Source organism: Diadema setosum, chromosome 18 (assembly GCF_964275005.1).
Source record: "Diadema setosum chromosome 18, eeDiaSeto1, whole genome shotgun sequence".
NCBI classification, from domain to species: domain Eukaryota; kingdom Metazoa; phylum Echinodermata; class Echinoidea; order Diadematoida; family Diadematidae; genus Diadema; species Diadema setosum.
In genome coordinates this window covers 17636954-17660786 of record NC_092702.1, presented here as the reverse complement: position 1 = coordinate 17660786, position 23833 = coordinate 17636954, and the positions used below count along the sequence as shown (strand labels likewise).

General features: G+C 38.0%; 1 protein-coding gene across 1 annotated transcript in view; it reads right to left on the bottom strand.

Moving 5' to 3' along the window:
- LOC140241370 (acetylcholine receptor subunit alpha-1-A-like) overlaps positions 1–23833 on the bottom strand; it is a 146926-nt gene that overhangs the window by 16290 nt on the left and 106803 nt on the right. Inside the window, exon 2 of the mRNA XM_072321103.1 lies at positions 4345–4490. Coding sequence (XP_072177204.1) covers positions 4345–4490 — 146 coding nt within the window. The remainder of the gene's footprint in view (positions 1–4344; positions 4491–23833) is intronic.

Below are 23833 nucleotides of genomic sequence, written 5' to 3'. Positions count from 1 at the left end.
CAAAAGTCAATTAGACATCAAGGTCCGGATACATGGAACACTCTTCCTGAGGAGTTGAAACAGTGTGCCTCCTTGTTTTCATTTAAAGCAAACTTAAAGAAGTATATTTTATTACAGTATACTTCAAATACGAACTACAAACAAACAAATTATACAATTAATGTTGGTCTCCCGATAGCAACAACGCATATCGTCCCCTCTTTCAGTAAACCAATTTCATTATTCTAAATTCCAGCCTATCTGCCATTGTGCACCTTAAGCACCTGCACAAACATTCACCACCACCACCATCACACACTAGAGTTTATTTTCCCCTGCTACCTTCGCAGCAGAATTTATATCGTTGCGAATCTAGTACGTCCTTATCTTTTCCTCGGGCCGGCCATCTTTTCAAGCAATGCTTATAATGGCGGCCCTCTGCATAATCGTTTCTTAACTGTAAATGTTATTCTTATCACTGCTGCATAGACATGCATATTGTATATTATATTTCTTTCATATCGTTGTTTATGCAAGTCAAAAGACTGTGTTAAATTCATTTTATATATCTCCTACATGTTCATGATTATGTACTTATATGTATCGAGGTTTATGCAAGTCAAACGACTCTGCGTTGAATTTACTTTGTATACTTCCTGCATCTTCATGATTATGTAACTTATGTATATTGATTTGCAGAAAATAAAGTATCTATCAAACAAACAAATTGGATGCCCAAGAATGAATTCGAATGAACGAGCGCAGCGTATACGTAATCACGTGACTATATCCTGCTAAATTGAATGAACGATTTGCGAAATGGTGCTTGTCTTACGAATTTCAACTGAAAAAGTGCTGATTCGAATGATGTTAAAGGTAATTTGAATGCTCCAAAATGAATTTGAATGAAAAGGTTATAAAATTGAAATACCGAACATGCCATCTAGGCTAAATTGTGCTAAATTGAATGCAGCAATTAGGAATTGGACTGAAAAAAAAGTGCGAAATTGGCCGGGAAAACCTATATTATACTTGTTTTCGTGATACAGTGTAATCGCGTGTGTTTCAATGTCATTTTATATTTTTATATCATATTCCATGTACAAATTATTTGCATATATATTTGCATAAGGTATGTATGATATGCATTAATAAATCACATCAAATCTATTGTGTGTGTATAAGTGTGTGTGTGGGGGGGGGGTTGGTGGTTGTGGGTGTGGGTTTGCTTTTGGTTTTGGTGAATGGGGGGTTGGTGGGATTGGGATTTGATTTGAAGAAGGATTGTTATAAGTATGAAAGATATTGGTAGGATTTAATATTAAGGATAGATGTAGATTTGTTTTGATTGGAGGGGAAGGATTGGTTGTTTTTTTCATGAATGATTTTATTGTAGATTTGCATAATGTATTTTCTTTGTTTTTTATGTTTATGCCCTTGTAAGGGAGAATGAGTTATATGATTCAATATATTCGAAGGAATATATGTCAATACTTTATCGTGAAGGAATTAGTAGTGGGATTAATCTATAATCGAGTTATTTATGTTGAAGAGAGGTTATTTGCAGTATAAATTGAAAATGGATTTGTTTGTGTTTTGAATTGCATTTGAACTGTTGTTTGGTCACTTTACACCCAATATGGGTTGATTCATGAAGGATTTGAATGAAATCAATAAATATCAAGGGAAAAAATGTGTGTATGCCGCTCGTGCAAGCGTGTGTTTGTGCATAGTTGCCTACATGATGTACATGATGAATAATCTTATACTGGCGCGCTTTAATAATTTAGTCCCAGGAATGTCTGCTACCACTATTACGAAAAAAATGGAACAATCAAACTGCTTATTTATGTAGAGACAATTTGCACGCCAGGAAATTAATATTAGTAGTGTCCAGCGAAGTCTGACAAATGCTTCCCTACCAGTCTTCGTCAATTAACGCACATAACTGGTGTCGGTCGATTTTAAAATGATAGAACGATGTGTTATACTTCGAGTGTATAAAGGGGCATAATGTTTGGTGTTGATAAAACACAGTGGAAGATAATTGTGAATTTTAGACTGCATACTGCCCTGACAGGTTTGGGCGTCTAAGATTTTCAAGTGAGAATACCACAGTTTAATATAAACCATGGAGCCATAACTGTAGCTTCATGGTTCATTCATTCGTTGTTTGGTTGATACCGTTTGCTGGCTACTGCCAGTAACCTGGGGGGGGGGGGGGGAAACCACGAGGGGTCGGCATCATTCGCTCGGTTTCTTGTGTGCGTGGTGGGTAGGGGGACCAATTCAACGGGTTAACACCCTGCTTCATGGTTTAAACATTGTCAGGGGTGAAAGGGGGGGGGGGGGGAGGGTGTGGGAAGGAACGACGAAATCGTTGTCGAGACAACGCTACGTAATCGCCGAAGTCGAATTTGATGCGAACTAGTGCACACTTCCCGATTACATTTGATTTTATTTTGTATTTTCTTAATCTTTTCGGATCATGTTATTGATTTCCGTATTGCTTCTTTTTTTTTTTACATCGTCGAAGGACAAATTGTCACGAAAAAACAACGAATAATGAGACTTGTAGTAATATATCAAGGAAATTCGTCTTTCCTGAAATACTCGGTATTCACCACTATCCACTGCAAAATTGTCAGCAATTCCTGGATGGGATGTTGGTTTTCAATACGTAGAATATGAATAAGAGCATAAAAACTCAGCAAATTATGGTACCTGTACACCGGTACATGCATTTCATTTCGTTATTTAATATCCAGTGACACTTCGCTTTGCGGTTTTATTTTGTGATTTTTTTTCTCTATCTATCTATCTATCTATCTATCTATCTATCTATCTATCTATCTTTCTTTCTTTCTTTCTTTCTTTCTGTCTTTTCCTGTATGGCTGCTATCATACGAGTGTACCCTATAAATACTATGTCAAACAAGACCCTAGTTATCCTTGGTTGTATCATACCATTCCAGTTTATTTTTACCCCTTGTCAGGGTTGGCTATCGTCAAAAATATTGAATCTGTGTAAGTGGATATATACAACATACGGCAGTGTCTTCAAATCTGCAGCAAGTGGGTCACGTTTTAAATACAGGAAACACTACTTCTTCTGTAGGATATCATTTTGGTAGTTTCGATTCATTTTATGCTAATGGCTTGGGGCTGCGAAGGGCACGCGGGAGCAGGGTGGGCGTATAATGGGCCGAACTCCGGGATCGGTTTCAGAGTTGAAGTTGCGCACCACACGGGGGCCGCATAATCGATAACATGTCTGCCCGCTCGCTTGCCACATTTGCATGAAGATCAATTTGATGCTCATATAGCTGTGGGATACAATGCACGGAGACGCAACGGGGAGGATGTCGCCGCTCCGCGGAGGAGCACCTTCATTGATCTCGCCTCTTATCGGTGGCGTTTCTAACGAGGGGAAATACGAGAGGGGAGGGCTGGGCTTGTCTGTCAAAGTGGGACTCTGCTCGCTTACCGGTTTGTGACGGTAATCCGCAAACAAAACTAAGACTTATGAAGCAACCGAGTGATCAGAAGGTATCAATTTTCCCCCCGAGTGCCTCACTTTGGTCGCGGGCCAATCGGACAGGACACAATGCAAGTGGTCAAGGAGGCGGAAAACAATTTAGCTGATTTTGTCTGTGCGTATGATTCCGGAAGCATGAACGGATGTAATAGAGACATGCGTTGCCAAATTCGGTAACGGATAAATCCAATTTAAGCCATTTAGATAACATGACCCTAGCCCACTTTCTCCCCATTCTAAAAAGCTCAGGTTGATTAGCAACAAGGTGGTGCGGTGAGGGAAATAGAATGTTGTATGTATGTAATATCGAAAGGAGATTGGGTTGAAGGTCTCTACATGTCCTTCCTATTAAAAAAAAAACCCACAACATTATAAGCTCGACTTGGGGTTTTCTTCACTTCGACGGGAATGATCTGTGAGGGCTGTTCATGTGCTTGGAGCAAGATGGGAAAAGAAATAAGTTCCCTAAATCCGTAACAGATTACTAGAAGTGGTAATGGTAACAGAAGTGGAAAGAATTTGCCAGTTTTAGAGATAAAGAGGAGCTTTCATCTTCGGCCCATTAGAGAATCAGTTATGGACTTAGAAATTCACATTCATTTCATCATAGTATCACGTATCTTAATGCCTGTGATTGTCGAGTAGTTAACGTGCGACTGGTAATAAATATTGATGTCATAGACACATAAAGTAAGCACATCATTAGACGTTAATAAAAAGGAAATGATTCATGAAATTTGATTAAAATAAAGCAAGAATTAAATGAACAAAGAAGGCACGACCATTCGTAAAACACACTAATTATCAGTAATGACCAAGTGACTCACCACGTCGAGGACCCGAGCGACGAAAAACTGCATTTCTACCACAGTCGCCTTGGACACGTTTTTAACTGGTCGGATGGACTTGTCGTACTTTCCCGAACTGAATAGCTCCGTCCGGAGCTTCATCTGATCGCGGGAGCCCACGGCGCCTGACAAAAGCAAAGAAAGAGAGAGAGAGGGGGGAAGAGTTCTGACATCTGGTAAGATATTCAGCGATTGTGCTTATGCATTCAGCCTCGTTACGACACGATCAATTTTCTTAATTGTTATTTTGAGATTTTTACTGAAACTTTGACCAACTTATTCGTTATGAAATTTGATTACTTGAGGAAAGGACACCGTTATTTGTTTTCTTGAGTTCCATTCTGCACAAAACTATGCTATAAGAAACCATGCCAAATGACAAATTTATCAAAGGCATAGAAAGGTCGCTAAATATTGGTTTGTTATGTTTATTATGTTCTCTGTACTCTACACTCTCCAATGGTATCATAGACTTTTAGTCCATCCGTATTTACAAAGTTCCTACAAAGGAAATGATATGAAATCAGACCTACATAATTATATCATAAACTCTTTTTTTTTTGTGGAAAATCGGACTTATAGTGGTTTAACCTGTAAAAAAATAGACATTTCAACACAATAGGTGAATTAAAACAATAGCGACATGATTTAAATTTTAAAATGTTTTGAATCAAAACATATTCACACAAAATTCACACATTATTTTTCAAACAATTATAACTCATCGTACTTTTTTCTGTAAAATCAACCCGATTTGCATTTTAATGTTGTTGGTTTTTTGTTTTGTTTTTTTGCTGGTTGTTTTGTCTAAGATTTTATTTTGGAAATGTACTGACGGGTCACCACAAAAAAAAAAAAAAGAATACTAAAGCTTCCTTCATTACTCAGGGCTGGTGGACCCCGGAACCTGAAATGGTGTATAAGATCTTGTCTCGTCGTCGTCTTTTGTGCGTTAAAGGGACCGTACAGTACTGGTTGAGGAGGGGGTTCATGTTTTGAACATTCCTAAGTGAGATAATGAGAAACCTCTTATGAAATATGAAAGAGCATGTAATTTTAAGACGGATTCAACGTTTATTTGATGAAAATTGGTTTTCAAATGGCTGAGATATCCAAAAAAGAGCAATTATAATAAAGTGTGGGACCCACACTTTATTACGATTGCTTTGTTTTACTTTGGTTTTTGGATGTTTCAGTCATTCTAAACCCGATTTTCATCAAATAAACTTTGAATTCCTCTTAAAATGGTATGCTCTGTACTATATCATAAGTGTTTCTTGGTATCTCGCAAAAAGTTAAAAGCCCAATTCTCATCTCCACCAAAACTGTACTATCCCTTTAAGGCTCCAACTTGTCTGTATTTCGATTCTGAAGTATGTTGCTTTACACGACTAATCATCATCATTAACTTAGCAATTGTACGCTGCAAATTCAGGACTGTAAATGAGCATTATTGTTGTCGTTGTTGTTGCTGCTGCTGCTGTTTTTGTTGTTGTCATTGTTATTGTTGTTGTTTTTATTCAATTCCGTTTTGAAAAAAAAAATAATTAAGAAAACCTTTCGAAGCCTTCATCTTCGAATTCACTACACTTCCCTTTCATAAAGCTATGTCACATTCGACACTCGGAACACACGCTCACACAGAACAATCAATTATTCGATGTTAATACAGAATTTCATATCAGGAGCATAGATTTGTGGGTTATACAGTTTTCTTCTCAATCAAGATAATTTTCTGTTCAGCTTTGTATGTAGGCAGATCTTGGGAGATAATTTCCGGCTTTTAAGGTAATCCATCCCGTGGGACAGCTTTTACCTATTGTCCTGTATACATGAGTCTGAAAACAGTAGGGTATGAGGCAATATTCTGTCTTTCCTTTTTGTCATTTTCGACCTCTGAATGCGCGATACGCTGCCCTGCCATCCATCAAGGGCAGGTGTCTTCGGGTGAGCGTCTCCGTCATCTTGCTCCTTGGCATTAAAGGGACATTCCAAACGATTTTCAAAATTTCACATCATGTAGTATATAAATCAACAACTCCATGTATTGATTTGTTGAATTTATTGTGGGTCTTGATAAGAGAAACAATGCTTTGAAAAACCTTAACCAAATTACACTGAACAAGGATGATGACATAGGAGGTTCACATATTTCAGAAATGCAGCAGTGTAATTCCATTACAATGCTGCTTGCTTGTGAGTTCACCTGTGTATAATCTATGCATGCCTTCTTCTTTTGTTCTGCTTCCTTGAGCCCCAACTCATGCATACTTATGGTGACTCTGCCATGTCATCATCCTTGTTCATTGCAATTTGTTCTAAATTTTGAAAATATTCTTATTCTTAATCCCAGTGATCATAAGTTCTGAAACTCTGTCCTCAGTATAACTAGATTTATAGTTGTTCAAATGCAAAAATCTAAAAATCATCCGGAGGTCTCCTTTAACCTTCTGTTTGTCTCGTGTTGCGTTCCGCTGGTTCCGAGAGGGAAGATGGAGATACACTATTGAGGTTAATCCCCTAGCCCCCAAGGGAGCACGTAATATCATTATCCCCACGTGGAAGCACTGCCATGCATCGCTTTGAACGCCATATAGACTCCGGTCGCTAGATCAATAACTAACATGTTGATGGAAAAGTTGCTAACAGTCTTGTCTGTTAACAACGATGTTGAAACGTCTTTCAAAAGTAATCAGCTTGTACGTTTGTGTGCGACTGCATGTGTGTCTGTTTTTTTTGGTGGGTTTTTTTTTTTGCTTCAACGAAAAAAAAAAATCAATTCTAATGGACATCTTCTCTTCAAGAATATCGAGGACATGAAGGATATTATTCAACGAGTCTATCTGGACCGTGGTATCACAATGCAGCGATAATGATTGTGTACATGTAAGTGCCATCAAGAGAGAACAAAATTGTGATAAAAGCAAAAGAGGATGAAACAATACAAAATCGAAATGAAAATCATACTCATAATCTTTAAAAAAAATCATGACATCAATAACAGTATCGATGTTATCATCATTCGTATCCTTGCTATTGCTATTGTAACTATTCCGATTGCTGTTTATCACCATTAATATTACCGTCATGATCATTGATAACAAAAAGGAAAACAAAAAAAGGGTTATTGATGTATAAGATGATAATTGTAACGTTGACAAGACCGATCGTTATCAAATCACCTCTATAATAAAAAAAGCAATACTGGACAAAACACAAACAAACAAACAAACAAACGAAAAACAACTTTAGATAATCTGGTGACGACTTCATGACGAATTATTCAGATTAAAGATGTCAGTTAAGGCTTAATCATCAACGATGCACGCATTCATTAAATAAGACTCACTTGAAAGAAAAGATTTAAGAGGCCAAAAGCGATGTAGATCGAGAGCTTATAATGACTCGTTCTGTTTTTTGTGTCTTTTTCTGAGAAACGGGGGAGGAAAGAGGAGAGGGGAATGCAAGAAAATCTATCAAATTGTCTACGTGTCAAACCAACTATCGCAAAACATTTCATCTTTCTATGCTCTGCCATTGACAATGTTAATCAAAAATAAACTTCTTATGACTTTTAATGTTATATTATATCAGAACATGAGAAATCACAAATATTGTAATGCACAAAAAGTGACAGTAATGACGCCTGTTAAAGGAACTACACAATGCAAAACTAATGTATGTTGACTTGTACTGATTCATAATACCCTGATCATCACTTATGTATCCAAAAGAATATCTAAATATGTGACATATTATCATGATATTTCTATCATTTTAAGATTATTGGATACGCCCACAAAAAGAACACGCTTCAATCCAAGTTTCTGCCAGTAACAACATCAGTCAATCATGCTAAGTATGATTGACAAAAGACATTTGAATGCACCTTCCCCTATAGACCAAACATGGACTTGCACGTTTTCTTGCATAGTCTTCTGTTAATCATTATGAGTAAATTTTGACTTCATCCTCACAAAGATAACAAAAAGACACTTTTTTGTGAAGAAATCCTGTCAAAACAAGAAGAACAAACACATATATATATGCAGCGAAATTTAATCCCAAAACAAAGTGAAATTAGAGAATTAGCTTAGAACAGCATGAAAAATTGAATAAAAAAAAACTGAATCAAATAAAAGGGAAGTCTTAAAGGGCACTGACGTGGAACTGACAAAACAATGATGACCCTTTTCTGGACTTTTACATGAAACAATATCATACCAAAGCAGTATTGTACATCTCAAGAAAAAAAAAAAAGGTAAAGACTATATACTCATCCTATTTAAAAAAAAAAGAAGAACATATCAATGACTAACAATGTTGGTGAAAACGACTTCATGATCCGCTTGAAAAAAAATGAGAGGAGGAAGAGTTATAAAAGAGGACATTAACCTGGATATTATGGTTGATGATGAAGTATATTATGGGGGCTCTTATACATTAATGAGAAGATTGAACTTGCACAAAAAAGTAACATCTGACAAGACGATATCATACAGGAGAAGATAAAAGAGTAGGAAAACCGAAAGCATCATTCCTTATAACACGCAAAGTCTATAATTTTAATATTTTTCAAAGCAAACATGCCGTTTCTAGTACTAAAGTAAGTAAGATTTTTTTTTTACAACCGATACAACCTACATGACCTAACAAGCGTTGTTCTCGGGAAGGTGAATTATTTGTTGATACAAGTTATTTTCACGTATACACTCTATCAAATTTGTACATCCATTAAATTTGAATCAGGGACTTCATTGTTTTGAAAACCGGGTTTTTAACCCCCACAGATTTTGGTCATATTTACAAACGTATTCTTAAGTATTATTCTTTTCACGATTCGTTACCCGGGGTCTGTCAACCAAACTTTTGTGAATTGTATTACCCGATTGCATGTATCGTAATCGATATCATTGCTCATCGCCTTGAACGTTCTTCTGTTTGGACTAATAATACGCTGAGTTCATACCGTTTGCTCGATTAAAATTGGTGACTCAACTCTTCCGAACAAGTGGTGAAAACCAAGTGCACTTCAAGAGTAGATATTCAAAATCAAAACCAAGTGCATTTCAAGAGTAGATAGGCCTATTAATTTTATGTGTAAAAATGAAAAAATGGAAAAAATGAATTAATTTTATCATTGTTACTGTTATAACAGTAAATACAGGACAGGCGGAATGAGTAGAAGGGAAACTTAGCCTAGATATCATGGTTAATGTAGTAAATACGGGGGCTCTTACTGTACATGAAGAAGCAGACCGAGCTTGCATGAAAACTACCATTAAACAAGAAGATACGATACAGAAAAAAGATGAGAGAGGAGAAAAAATTAGAACTTTTTTTTCCTTTAAATGTAGTGTTTCGCCAGGGCAGCATGCCGTTCCAGGAGGAAAAAATTCAACATCCAATACAACATAACAAGTGCTGCTCGGGGGAAGGTGCATTATGGAATTGTTTTGATCTTTGACTCACGCTTTATCAGCTACCATCCATTACATTTGAACCTGTTTGTTCTGAAAATGGCGTCTAACTCTTTCAGTTGTATTGTTGCCATGTTGCCATATTATTTTTATGTATTTAAAATAGGTCTTTTTAGGTATTTTTTTCACGATTTGTTACCCGTACATAATTTGACAAACAAAGAAATGTAAATCATAATTATTACATGATTGCATGCATCGGTCTCGTAATCAATATCATTGATCATTGCATGGACGGTTCTTCTGTGTGCAGTAATGATATACTGAGTTTATACCGTTTACTCGATTAAAATTTGTCACTCAAACCTTCCGAATAAATGCCGAAAACAAGTGCATTTCAAGAGAAGACAATCAATATTATTATTGTTACCGTTACACTGGTAAAGTGAAAGACAGGCTGAAGGAACAGAAGGGATCATTAACCTGCTGGATATTATTATTAAAGATGTAGTAAGAATTTACTGGGGCTCTTGTACATAAAAGGGCAAACCGAGCTTGCACGAAAACTAATTATTGAACAAGTGGATACGATACATGAAAAGATGAGAGAGGAGGACATAGATTATTAGAGCTTTTTTTTTTTTTTTGTAATGCACAAAGTCATTAAAAGCAGTGTATCTCCATGCAAGCATGTCGTTCCAGTAAGGACGATTGAACATCAATTCCAACGTAACGAACGTTGCTGGAGGGAAGGTGCGTTATGATCTTTGACTCACACGCTATAAATTTCGATCCACTACATTTGAACGTACTAACACCTCTGGTCACTTTCGGCTCTGAAGTGACTTGTTGGCAGTCCTGTGATACCTACTGACCTGCTATACTTGTGGAGATAAGGCCTGGGAGACATTATTGCCTGCGGAGAACTGACTCGGATCGCCTACATTGATGACCGACTCCATTTTCATGTCTTTGGACATTGCAACATTGAAGCTGTGACGGAATGGATTCCCAGCTTGATATTATTATTTGCTGGATTATCATTCACGCATCGACTGGACGCGGCCGTCATGATGTCTAGATTCTACACATGTCGCTGTGGATATATACTGTGGATTTATTTACTTGTGCCTAATGATTAACATCGGAGGGATCATTTCATCAGTGCATCGAGGATCATTCAACTGTGCATCGAACATCGAACATCCATGTTGACACTTTCTAGGGTTTCTCCTCCTAGGATTTTTGGCATAACTCTACCTCATAAAGTACCAAGTAGGGCACATTCCATAACAAGTGGGTTTCCGTTCTAGACTGAATCTCTGATAAAGTACACATTTCTTGCACATTCCGTAAATTCTGTCCATTCCTCGCATTACATCGTTTGGAATTTTATGTTGTGTATAGTCCACTAAAGAATTCTGTGTTTTACCTAATATGAAGGTATACGCCCCAAATATTCTATGTTCCTCATAGTTTCCGCATAATTTGAATTGCCCGAATACCTTTGTAAGTTTAAAGAAATACATTGAGCATAGAGGTATAAATATCGATTGATCTGTCTAAGGAAGGGACTTAACTTTTTGGGACTTCGTGAATAGAGAGAACTTCACTTCTTAAGAGGAGCGACTTCTTGAATCTAAGGACTTTAGCGAAAATCGTCGTGTCATGCTGTTAGAGTGATTGTACAAGTCCTGTCATAACTCATTTTGATCATGTACGTTTGTCAACGAAAAGTATATCGGCCAATAAAATAACAGTTTATGCCCGGAACATACGCTCTTCCGATTGAACTGTGTTGCAGCCCTCTCATCGTGATGGTGAATGAATTGTGTGAATGTACCTGATGCACCTTATATCTAACTAATTAACTCTCTTCCATTGCGGAAAATGTGCCTTTCTATTGGGGGTATCATTCCCGCTCGGTAAACATCCTGTCACCCCCAGTAGTCAGTGCAACAACACCCATTTTCCCGCAACAATATAAATTGTATTACCCGATTGCATGTAGCGTAATCAATTTCATTGATCATTGCCTGCAAAGTCCTTCTGTATATAGACTCATAAAACACTGAGTTCATACCGTTTACTCGATTAAAATAGGTGACTCAACTCTTCAAAATATCAACGAAATTAAGACGCATTTTGCTATCCATGTCAATTAGAGTGTTGTTGACTACGATACACAAAACACACACACAAACGCGCGCGCGCACGCACTTGCGCTCATGCACTTATATACAATACTAGCTGCCTCGGCGCGCGCTGCGCGCGCGCCTCGGCAGCTAGGCTCGGCGCTACGCGCCTCGGCGTCCCTTGTCAAGTATAGCGAGGTGCCCGCACCTCGTCAGGGGCCCGAATACCGTCACCCCGCTTAAAATTGTTTTAATCACACTAAACAAAAATTTATGACCGGGAATGTGTTCAGTACGCTGGAAACTTGGCAGGGCCACCATAACCAAGTAAATTGTGGTGAAAACTGAACAGTTTTTCGCGAAAATCTGAAACATCCAGCGTGGGGTGCATTATTTATGACCAAAAGAGGGCGTCCTACAACCTCAGACCACAGAACTCTTACACACAGAACTCTTACACAGTAAGAGTTCTGTGCCTCAGACTTAGCCAAGGAGCTGTAGAATAACTTTAGCCAATCACAGAGATCCTTCATGGACTCAGAAAAATTATTACAAGCAAAGAAATGTATTTTAGAATGTCTCTTATTGGCCAAAACACCTACCAGGGGTTCGAGCCTGCTGAGAAAGTAATCAATATTCATGTTTACAGCGCGCATGTATCTTTGTTGCCCCAGCAACTGCAGTGATTTCTTACGCGCGGTATCGTGATATCAATCGATCTCCTCAGAGAGGAGTGCGTGGATATCTGATTACCTAGCTGTGTGTGTCGAATTCCATCTACGTTAGTGAGTGTTGCGTAACTTCTCTAGGTTTCCAGTCCATTCCCTCTTTTTTTCTCTTTTACTTTCGTATCATTCTATATCTTTTATTCTCAGAGTACAATCGTACTTCTGAGAGTGTTTTGTTCATTATTTTAAGTGATTATCTCGTTTGCAACAATTTAGAGGTGAGTTTTTGTTCGAGTGTTTGTTGAGTTTTTTGATTGAACACGATGTAGTAGATTACGTGTGTGCGAGAACATCGTTCTTTGTATGGTACCCACTCGTTTGTTTTCGAGTTAGCATTTTTACCCTAAAGTGTTTTCATCGTTCGTCTTCCAGGCATCGGGTTTTCACCCTAGTTTTCCTCATCGTAGTTTTTTACCTCGATTTTTTTTTTCCGGTGCAAGATGTTCTGTGTATTTTTTTCTACGGTAAAATACCACTGTCGATAGTCTTCGTATATTCATTACTTGTTTTCCACCTCCGTTTCATTTTTGTGTATAACTAATGTCTAGCTAGGTCTCGTTTGCTGATGTGTTTTGTGAGAGTGAAGAGTATGATGATGATGGGAGTGATATTCAGGGATTTGCTGTGGTTGAGATGATAGTGATGATGATGATAATGTCCATGATTCTGGTGATGTTGATGTACGAACCCTTATGATGCAATTTATTTCGTGTGACCATGAGCATGACGTTGATGGCGAGTACGACATGACACGAGTAGCCTAGGCCGATGACGAGAGTGACACTGAAACGGTGCTGATGCTCGCTCGTGCACAGACAGGAATGGTCTAGAGACCTGCATTTTATCTTTTTTTTTTCATTTTGCTTGTTCACTCGGATTTAGTGCTACCAAAATTTGTGTCTCTAAAGAAACTCAACCAAAAGCTTGACAATAAGTTTGCATTAGGTCTATTCTGTAGTGAATATTAGATCTAAATGACGATGCTAATTTATTTAGTTTTCATTTAGAACTTGATGAAATCCCGTTTTCTTTGCTAATTTTTCGACTAATAAATTATTTAGAATTGTACTTATAATCTGATGTACTGCGTTCACCATTGTGTTAAATCAATAAAAAAAAGAGCCTGCTGAGCAGGTATTTCATTCTGTCCTCTTCATTTCCTCCCTATCCTTTTTGTTTCCTTGCTGTCACTTTCTTCTTTGACCCTGGATGGAAAAAAAAATCCCATCTTGCCATGTAAAGACAGAACACATACCATCATGAAATATTATGACATTAAACTAATAAAAGAAATATGTAAGTGATAAAAATTCTTATTTGTGAAAATAAATGATAAATCAAAGGTGATTTCTTGTGAAGCAGTTCTTTCAAACGTCCAACAGCTTCGATAATGAAGCAAGTGAAATCTGAAAACTATCGTGGCAACAAGTGATATCGATAGGGAATTCTGACTAAAACTGTCACACCATTTGATGTTTGAATTTGTCTTTTTTTTTATTGGCTAGGGTTATAAAACTATAAACACCACCGATAAATTCACAATCGCTCTCAATTACAATCTAACAGGAGCAGTTAAGGGTAGGTACGTTTTCACATCAGCCCGATGTTTCGAAATAGCGCGCTATTTTCTGACTTGGGGAATAAAAAAAAAAAATATCTCGAGCTTGGATTTTTATCGGGCTGATGTGAAAACGCCTTCTGTAAACAGTTGATTACTTATGCATCGTATCCATGGGCAACTGCGGGGAACTGCAAGAAAGCGCATGGATTTTAGACTTGAGTTAAGAATTTTTGTTTATTATTACTTTTTTATTCAAAAGTCTTTTTCTCTCGGACTGAAAAAAACCCCCAAATATTTCATATTACGCTTCTAAAATATATATCGAATATAATTATTAAGTATTTTAATCGTGATTTTATGAAGAATTAGAATTATTATGAAAATGTAAATACTAGACGGGCTGAACAATGAAGTCTAATTTCGCCCCAAGAATTTGCAGCACACCGCGTAGCTGGTGCATTCCTAGCGTTCTTGTCGCGCTCGATGCATGCAGCAGTCACATTGCACATGTTACAGTACACGTTGTATGAGTACCTAGTTCAGTTATCTCATTCCTGATCTCGAGCGAGGAAAACCTCGAAAATCCTCTCAAAACTAAGCCAGACATGATTTTGGAACATACATTACAGTGTCAAGACCTTTTCAGTGGACATTGATTTCACTATTTGTCTGTTTTTAGCTCTTGAATGTACGACTTCTTACGTCCGATTTGTTTGTACCATGCCACGTGCTGCATGTTTTTTCAGCCCCATGCTTCCCCTACACACAAGCCATCGCGATCGAAGTTTGAGCGATAGCGATAACACGTGCGGAGCAGACATGCGGATTGCAGCACAGGGTAAATGAGTAGTTGAACGTATCACGATTGTAAAACAAATCTTTTCCTATGTCTCTGCAAAATTGAATTAGGCTATCTAAGCATAGATAGATTATGATACATTATAGAATAGATTAGCCATATAGCAAGAACTTGCTTACATGAGAGTTAGTTGATAACGTTGCAAAATAAAAACCCCGTCATTGAATGGAATGTCCCAGCGCTATCTCTGTGGGCTCGAGGACACTATGGACACGTCGATTTGCAAGTGGGTAAAATGTGATTACAGATAGGTTGAAATGAAGATGATTTATGAATAAAATACGCAGAAACATAATATTTGTTCATTATACCTTCACAGTTTATTATTTCTTTTCATTAAAATTGACATAAACTAGAGCTGTATTGAGTCAACTAAGTGCACATTCGCACGAGTGTACACGCATCATCCCTCCTGCCTAGTGGCAGGCAGTTTTTCAATGCAATGACCTATGAATGCCCTTGGCGTTCCGCCTGAGTGCACCGAGCAAGTGCGAGCAGCAGCAGCAGCAGCAGCAGCAGCAGCAGCAGCAGCAGCAGTAGTTCGAGACTTTTATATATATAGATATGTGTGCATTCAATACATACAATTCACTCTACATATAACATGGCACAAACTGAGCATATGCAAGTTGGGAACATAATATTTAACACGTAATGAGTAATAAAAGAATGGAAGTGTGATAGAAGACCAACATTGATTTTATGGTTACTTGTAGCTTCAAGATGTTCGGCAGTCGGTCAGTACAGCGGTGGAGTACCAGGTACTTCCAAATGTAACGGGCGTCAGTTTCATGGGAACAACTTCTTGTGACAGTGCATGGAGTTGTTGATGACACAGAGATTGGACTTTGGTCAAATCATTGTGATGACAGAAGCGTTTTTAGGGACACGTTATGCTTTGTCCATAGAAAAAAAAAATGTCAGTATAAACATTAGGATATGAGCTTCATCAGCTCATAGCCTTTTGACAGGGCGTCATGAATGATGTGCGTATCGGTGGTTTCGGGACGGCTTCAACTAAACTAGGATCACACAACATCACTGAAATTATCCATGTGCATATAGAATTACTTATCTATTCATTCATATCTTAAAGCAGTGATAAAGCTAATTTAGTTACTTCTTTCAAAAACAACAACAACAACAACAACAACAACAACAACGACAACAACAACAACAACAAATTAGATGCCCCATATTAATAGTCATAAAATATAATCAGGCAAAGGCAATGATGTGAAGACATTGATTTTAAAATGTTGACCCCAAGAAGCGGAATGGTCAGAGAAGAGAAGGACAACTTCTCACCTGAACTGACGCGTGCCCTCATTTTTCGGTAATACATGTAGCTAAAACTGCGTTTCTCAGGTGGAAAACGTTCTTCCCCCTACTTCCAGTAGGTGTCGTATCTTCCTAGAAATCATTCTGCATTGTCTCATGCTGTATGCGCGCACCTGCGCGCTCCAGGGCAATAGCAGGTCACAAAGAGCAGTTGCACTGGCTTCCTTCAGAAAGTGGTAACCTTACACTTTATACCCCATCGTCTTTAGAGAACTAGTCATGGTTTTGTTTTGTTTTGTTTTGTTTTGCTTTGTTTTGTTTTGTTGTTGTTGGGGGGGGTAGGGAGAAAGAGGCTTGTAGTGTATTTAAAAGTGATAAAAGCGATGGAGGGGGAGGGGAAAGTTGCCATAGAATGCCATAGACAGGGAATGAACGGGAAAAATCTGGCATGTTGTCCTTCGTTTCTCTTTTCAAGTAAAGCGTTCAGCCTTTATTTATGGTTAACAAAAAGAAAAGAATATGGGAATTTCTTTTCTGCTGATGTTGTAGTTGTAGTTGTAGTAGTAGTTGGTGGTGTTTTGTCTCATCATCTCTTTTACTGCGCTGTTTGAAATAGAGAATTAGGATGATTTGTTGTTTTTTTTTTTTGGGGGGGGGGAGTCGAAATTCGTTCTCTTTGATTTTATCAACGTTATGGAATTCTTTGAGTCGAATCCTAGCTTAACCATAAAACAAAAAAACAAAAACAAACAACAAACAAACTGACATACAAACGTTAGAACAGTACAGCAAAAAAAGCAAGCAAACAAACAAACAAACAACAAAAACAAACAAACAAATAAGAACAAAAAAAAACCTCTCCAGCAATGAAACGATACATTTGAAGGATTGATCCCGTGAAATAAAAGCATCCCGTGCAATTAATCAATGGAAATGCGATACCCAAGGTGCCGGGTGTCGATCATCCTCCCACGTGACGCCCTTTAGTCACGTGTGTATTATAGATACATCCTAGGAGTCACAAACGTAATTCTGGGGTTTCTCGGATAACCGACAGAAGCAGCCAGGTCACCAAACTAATTTTCTTTCTTTTAGTTTGATTACGTATTAATATTTCTTTCAACGATAATGGATTTCCGAGGTCTCCATTTAGAATTCATCTCATTCTATTTTCTCTCTCTTCACAGATGCAGCAAAATAAATAATGATCTAGTGCATTACATGGCTCATTGCCAAGAAAGGTTAGTCCATGCATATCAAGCTTTTGAGTAGATGTGGAAATGGTATACCTTGAATTTCGGGATCTTTATGAGTTTAATAATTTGAAATACAGGTATATATACGACACTGCTTTAAAGTCTATTTTTTTAACCACTACACGGTCGTGTATTCATGTCTTCTTACATACATGATTGAGCAACATGATTTTAACTTGGCTTTTAACAGGACTATAGATAGAGGTCTACCTCAAAAAAAAAAAGCGGAGCGACTAATGGAATATTTTAGGGTGTGATGTTGAAAGAAGGATGTTAGCGTCCTTTCTGAAAACCATTCTTGATCACAGCTCCAAGATTATTGCAAGTCCCATCAAGCGTCCTGAGCATTCTAAAGGAGCTCCATGCTATAAGATATTGAAACATAGTACACTCGACTCCGGTTATATCGAAGTCCTCGGGACCGGCAGTTTGTTTGTTTGTTTGTTTGTTTTTCGTTATAATGAAATTTCGTTATTACAACAACAAATTAACAATATAGAATAGACAGCTATGTTAGGACCTGAATTCTTACTTCGTTATTACTTTTTTTGTGTTGTATCGATCGTTTTAAAGAATTAGAATGTATCGTCTTGCAACCCGGTACAACAACGCTCACTTCCTTCTACTTTTCTGCTTGTGTCTACATCTATCCATAAGACTATAAGGGAACTAGAGATTGACGGTTGTCATGGCAAATCTGGGAGATACAGGCAATATGCAAGAATGTAAAAAACGACTGAACACAATATTCCTCTATCCTCTCTTGTTACATTTGAGATGACGAAACACTTGACATAACAAGAACATAGATGGTGTGACCGGTCGGGTTGGTTACAGTTCGGTATTCCGAAGGTTCGTTATTCCGAAGGTTCGTTAAACCGAAAATGAAATAAGGTTCGTTATTCCGAAGGTCCGCCACGCCGACGGTTCGTTAATCCGAAAACGAAATTTATTATAGTTCGTAATTCCGAAGGTTCGTTGGTGCGCACTTTTTATTTTTCATTTTCAGATTAACCAGCCTTCCTTCGGAATAACGAACTATCGGAATAAACGCCACAGACGTTCGGATTAACGAACCGTATGTCATTTGTGGATTTAAAAGAACATCTATTCCGTGCATAGGTAGGCGGAACGTGTGTGTTTCGGAATAACGAACATCACTCGGCCGGGTTGAGCGCACTTTGAGAGTCCATCACCGAGACAGCATCATCTATGGAGCAGTAGATGGTCCACTCTGACAGCTCGGAAGACTCGGGGTCTCTGCGAGTAATCCGAGCAAAGAATTCTGTGGCTTTAAATCTCGGTCTCCCCCGCCCCCTCCCCCACCAACTCCCTCCCTCACTCTCTCTCTTATTTTCCCTCTTTCCTCCTTCTCTTGCTCTCTGCACTCCTCTTTCTAATTTAGCAGAACAATCTCAGGAATCACGCAAATCTCCCCCTCTCATCTTCTGCCCCCTTCCCTAAAAAAGGAGAAAACATAAAATCAGAACAACAACTGCGAATACCCTCTCTCGATGAAATGCCACAATTTCACACCGCTATTTGACAGTCAACAAAGTTCTGTCCAGGTGCACTTGAAAAGATTTGAGGCTCAAACACCAATTTCTGCCATCGGAATTCGAAAACAGATGCGCCAGATACGAAACGAGACTGTAAAGTACAAAATATGGAAAGTATGAATGCTCATTTCTTTGAAAATCATAAAAGTTGTCTCAAACATTTCACTGTATACCACTTACATGTACGTTTTATTTTATGAGGAAACGTGATGACTTAAAGATTTGTATGTGCAGAGCAGCAAACATCTTTGACTTTTCGTGTTGATGTTGATTTAAATAAGTTACATAATATTGTGTAAAATGTAATACAAAAACTATAGTGTGTTAACATTTCTTTTAATAGCACTAATATATAGTCAGGAACAGATACATGTTAATATTGACGAACAATTTTGAGTGACAAAAGAATGGAGGAAAAATATTGTGAAGGTAATCATAGATAATCAAAAGATAGAACCACCAAATGCACACAAATACATCAACACGCATAATCTATACACTAAAACGAGCACACATATATACCATGCATTACACGAGCGAATATGAACAGTACATTACAATAATTATGCAACATAAATTGAGGCAATCTTGATTTTCTATTTTTTCTTTTCACCGTAGTAGTAAACATCATTTAGAGAAAGCCAAACCTAAATATGAATCCGCACTGAGCGAAAGCAGCAATAGTGTAACAAGGCAATGAAAATTTCAGGAAAATCAGACAATCGATTCAAAAGTTACGAATCGTTAAAGTTTCGGTGTCGCCATTGCTGGATTAGAAGGCTGCTACAGCGTATGACGTCATTTTGGGCAACAATATAAAGGAAATATCAGGAGAATTCCACAAAATGTAATTTCTTCATAAAAAGTACAGATTCTATAACTTCATATTCGTAACACACTTGTTACTGACATATTTTTATGTTTAAGGCAATTATTATTACCCGTGCTTTCTGAAAGAGATTATTCAAGTACTTTATCATTCTGCTAGAAAACAGAAAATAATATGTTAACTTTTCTTTACTATTCTCTTTATATTGTTCATGATGACGTCATGAAGGGTAATACTTAAGTCTCTTTATCCAGCAATGACGTCACCGAAACTTTAAAACTTAGTAACTTTTAAGTGGATTGTCCGATTTTCTTTAAACTACCATTGACGTGTTTTACGAATATTGCTTCTTGCACTCAATTCATATTTATACTTGGGATTTGCTTTCCTTTATCAGAAAAGGTCCGTCATATGCTATACGATCTGTACCTCAGTGATGCACAGGATTTTGTGCAAATGAGCAATAACACTCAGGAAAAAAGTCCAAAAAGGCAGAAGAAAGATAACTTCTTGCTCGTTTCCAGTGACAACAAGGACGCCTCGGGGCTGAGTACTTTGGAGTCTTGCATACGTTTCATTTCTCTTTTTACAATCGAGTAATGTCCCTCACCTTTGACGTATCGTTTCAGAATGCAATTGCGAAAGTCTGAGGGGCAACTTGCTCCCTTCTGGTATTCACTGCATAAAGCTTTCATCAATCCAAAATGCTTGAAATCCAGTGCAATCATAGTGAATAATCGTTCCCAAGCGCTCACGATTGTCATATTATTATATGATATAAAGTAGTACGAGAGATATTATATCACCGATTGTTATTAGCCGAACGTAATTTCAAGGAGATTGATTACCCCCCCCCCCCCGCCCACAAGGCCTCTATAGCATTTGAGCTATCTTATGTATAATCCATATCGATTTGAAATCAGAAGAAACCGCGCAGTGCCTGAATCCGAAAGATACCGACATCAACAACAACCCCACACGATTGTGTTAGATACTGATCGGAAATTTCAAAGGTTACTTTTTGCCTCTTGTGGTCAGACACAAACCCATGAAAATTCAATATTAATAAATAAAGCATTAGATAGAATGATAACGAATTGCAGTTTTGTTGAGGCCCAGGTGTATGTGTTTATAATAATAATAATAATAATAATAATAACAATAATAATAATAATAATAATAATGAAAATAATAGTAATCATAATAATAATAATAATAATAATGATAATTAAAAAAAATAATAATAAAGATAACAATGCCCAGATAAATAATCACGAGAAAAATAAATAACCAAACCATTCCACAAAGAATTTACAAGGACATCTACATTCTTTTTTCCCCCCTAGATTCTAAGCTTCTGAATGCCACATTACAACGATTCTTTCTCTCACGTATGCCTTCTCTACACAATTACATTTTGGGAAGGAATGGGGGATACAATCCTATTCCATGACAGTTCCCTCTCCCCCCCCCCCCCTTTTTTTTTTGGCCATATCTAAGATATATAGCTTTCCGATTGGGATAAAATCATTTTGAGGAGGAAAATGCCCTTAATCACCGGTAAAAGCGTTCTCCTATAGAGCGCATATATACCCAGCCACAGGGAAAGCCATACGATAGATCACACCAGTGACGTACGCGAAGCGGGAGCGAACAAATCAAAAGGGCACTTCGTATTCTACGCGTCAGACCTACATCAATCTAAAGGCGCGGATACTGTGCTTTAAAGCCATTCTCTACCCTCCCCTCTCCCTCTCTCTCCCTCCCCCATCTATCAAACCATCTCCCTGCCTATAGATAAACAAATGAATATGCCATATCCTTTCCATCTGATATCGGTTCCGATGATTTTTGCTGTTGTTGTTGTTGTTGTTGTTGTTGTTGTTGTTGTGAATATAACTAACATAATTTCTTTCCCATTTTTCCTTCTCCTGGAGCATTTTGCGATCCCTACTCATCGTCTTTACAAAATCCGTCATAGATATTCATATTCGTATTAATATGCATTTCAGAATATCACACCGCATGAACTAAAATAAAACGGGGTTTTATCAGCCTCAAATTGATTCTAATGATCACAATTGTGACGTTTGTCAAGAAATGGATCCCATATGTATACAAATATACATACGCAATGTGCCCCTGTATGGCATATGGTGGAAAAAAGAAAACCAGAACAAAACAATAGAAAACAAAACGTGACCCATTGTCCCCAGTGTGAGAACACAACCTTAATTACCGGTAAAATGTTTCGGTAAAAAAACACACAAAAAAACGACAATAAGCAAACAAGTAAACAAATCTAAACATTACATATCAACTAGAAAAACGCACAAAATAGAACGCAACCTCCACCAAGCAGCTCATTTCCACCCAACTTGTGCTTTCCACCCTACATATTATGTTACAGTCCTACATCCAGACGGTGATCCGGATCACTACCAAAATTTAATCATCTGTTCCTCATGACTTCCTTGAATACTTCATCTTAATCCGTTCATAACTTTTCTGGGAGTTATTTTGAAAACGAACAAACGAACAAACAAACAAACAAACAAACAGACAAATAAAACAAACCGACGCCGGAAAAAACAAACACAACCTAGCCTTGGCGGAGGTAATAAGCCAAACGGGGCTTCTGAATGGCGTCTCAAAGCTTTTTCTCGAGGTTGATTACATCGTCCTGCTGCAGACGACAATGTCGAAAATTTGAGGTCAGTTTGGTGTCCGCTTTATTGGTTTGCTTCGTTCTGACGACCAATGCCCAAGACAAGATGACGGCGTCGTGACGAGTAGACACCTCGTTTCAGGTAATAAGTGCGCGGTGAGTTTGAGCAAACTTGACGCTGACATCAGAGTAAACCTAGTCGTGAGTGGTAGCGCACACTTGCATCCAATCACGAACACCAAGTATATAATACAGTGATATGCCCTGCATGAGAAGCAGCAGCTTTTCTACCGAGCTTATCCCAAGAGTGTCATCGTCATCTTCGCCGGTCACGGTTTGTTTGCGAACAGGGTCTTATTACGAACTCGTACGTCATTCTAGTTTTCTCTCAGCTAATGACATTGTCGGATACGTATACCATTTCTAGATAACCAGCTCTAGGCGGGTTAGAAATACTCACTGGACGAAAGATGAAGTGTCTTTAACTTTTTTTGTCTTTTTCTTAACTTTATAACAAATGGTGATCTGTAATTTGCATAATCAACGACATTTCAACGTGAAGAGCAATGTCCATGAATTGGATTATGATTATGACACCATGATTATGATCGCGGTTATCTTATGCATCGAGACGCAAAGCAATGCTCTTCTTGGGGTCTGTCTGACAATGTTACCAACACTGAAATTGCTTGTATTTTAACCGTAATTATTCTCAAGCATTGCGAGAAAAAGCAGACATCATGGGCAAAAGTAAGAAGATGTTCGAGGCCAGGACCTCAGGATCGAAAGAACAGAGCTTTGTCGAGCAAAGCAAGAAGTTCCTATAGACTCCGCATTTCAGTGTCATTAATTGCCATCGCTGAAATTTTCCCCAGGTATCGGGGGATGACTGTCAGTTTCCGGCCTGAAGATTGTATCAGTAGAACGGATTACATCGCTGCGACTCCCGCTGGTGTTATAGTTCAAACGCTGCGACCCGATCCTCACGTGCGGAGCTTTTTTTTTTTTTTTTTTTTTTGGGGGGGGGGGGGGGGGGAGTGAAGGGAATGGATGTATACATGCTACATGCACACACGATATGTTACCCTGCAATTGCCCGCTGGGGAGATACATTTCATCTCTATCAGTGTGAAATTAATATGTTCAAACTTCGCATAGGGGAGTAAAGGATC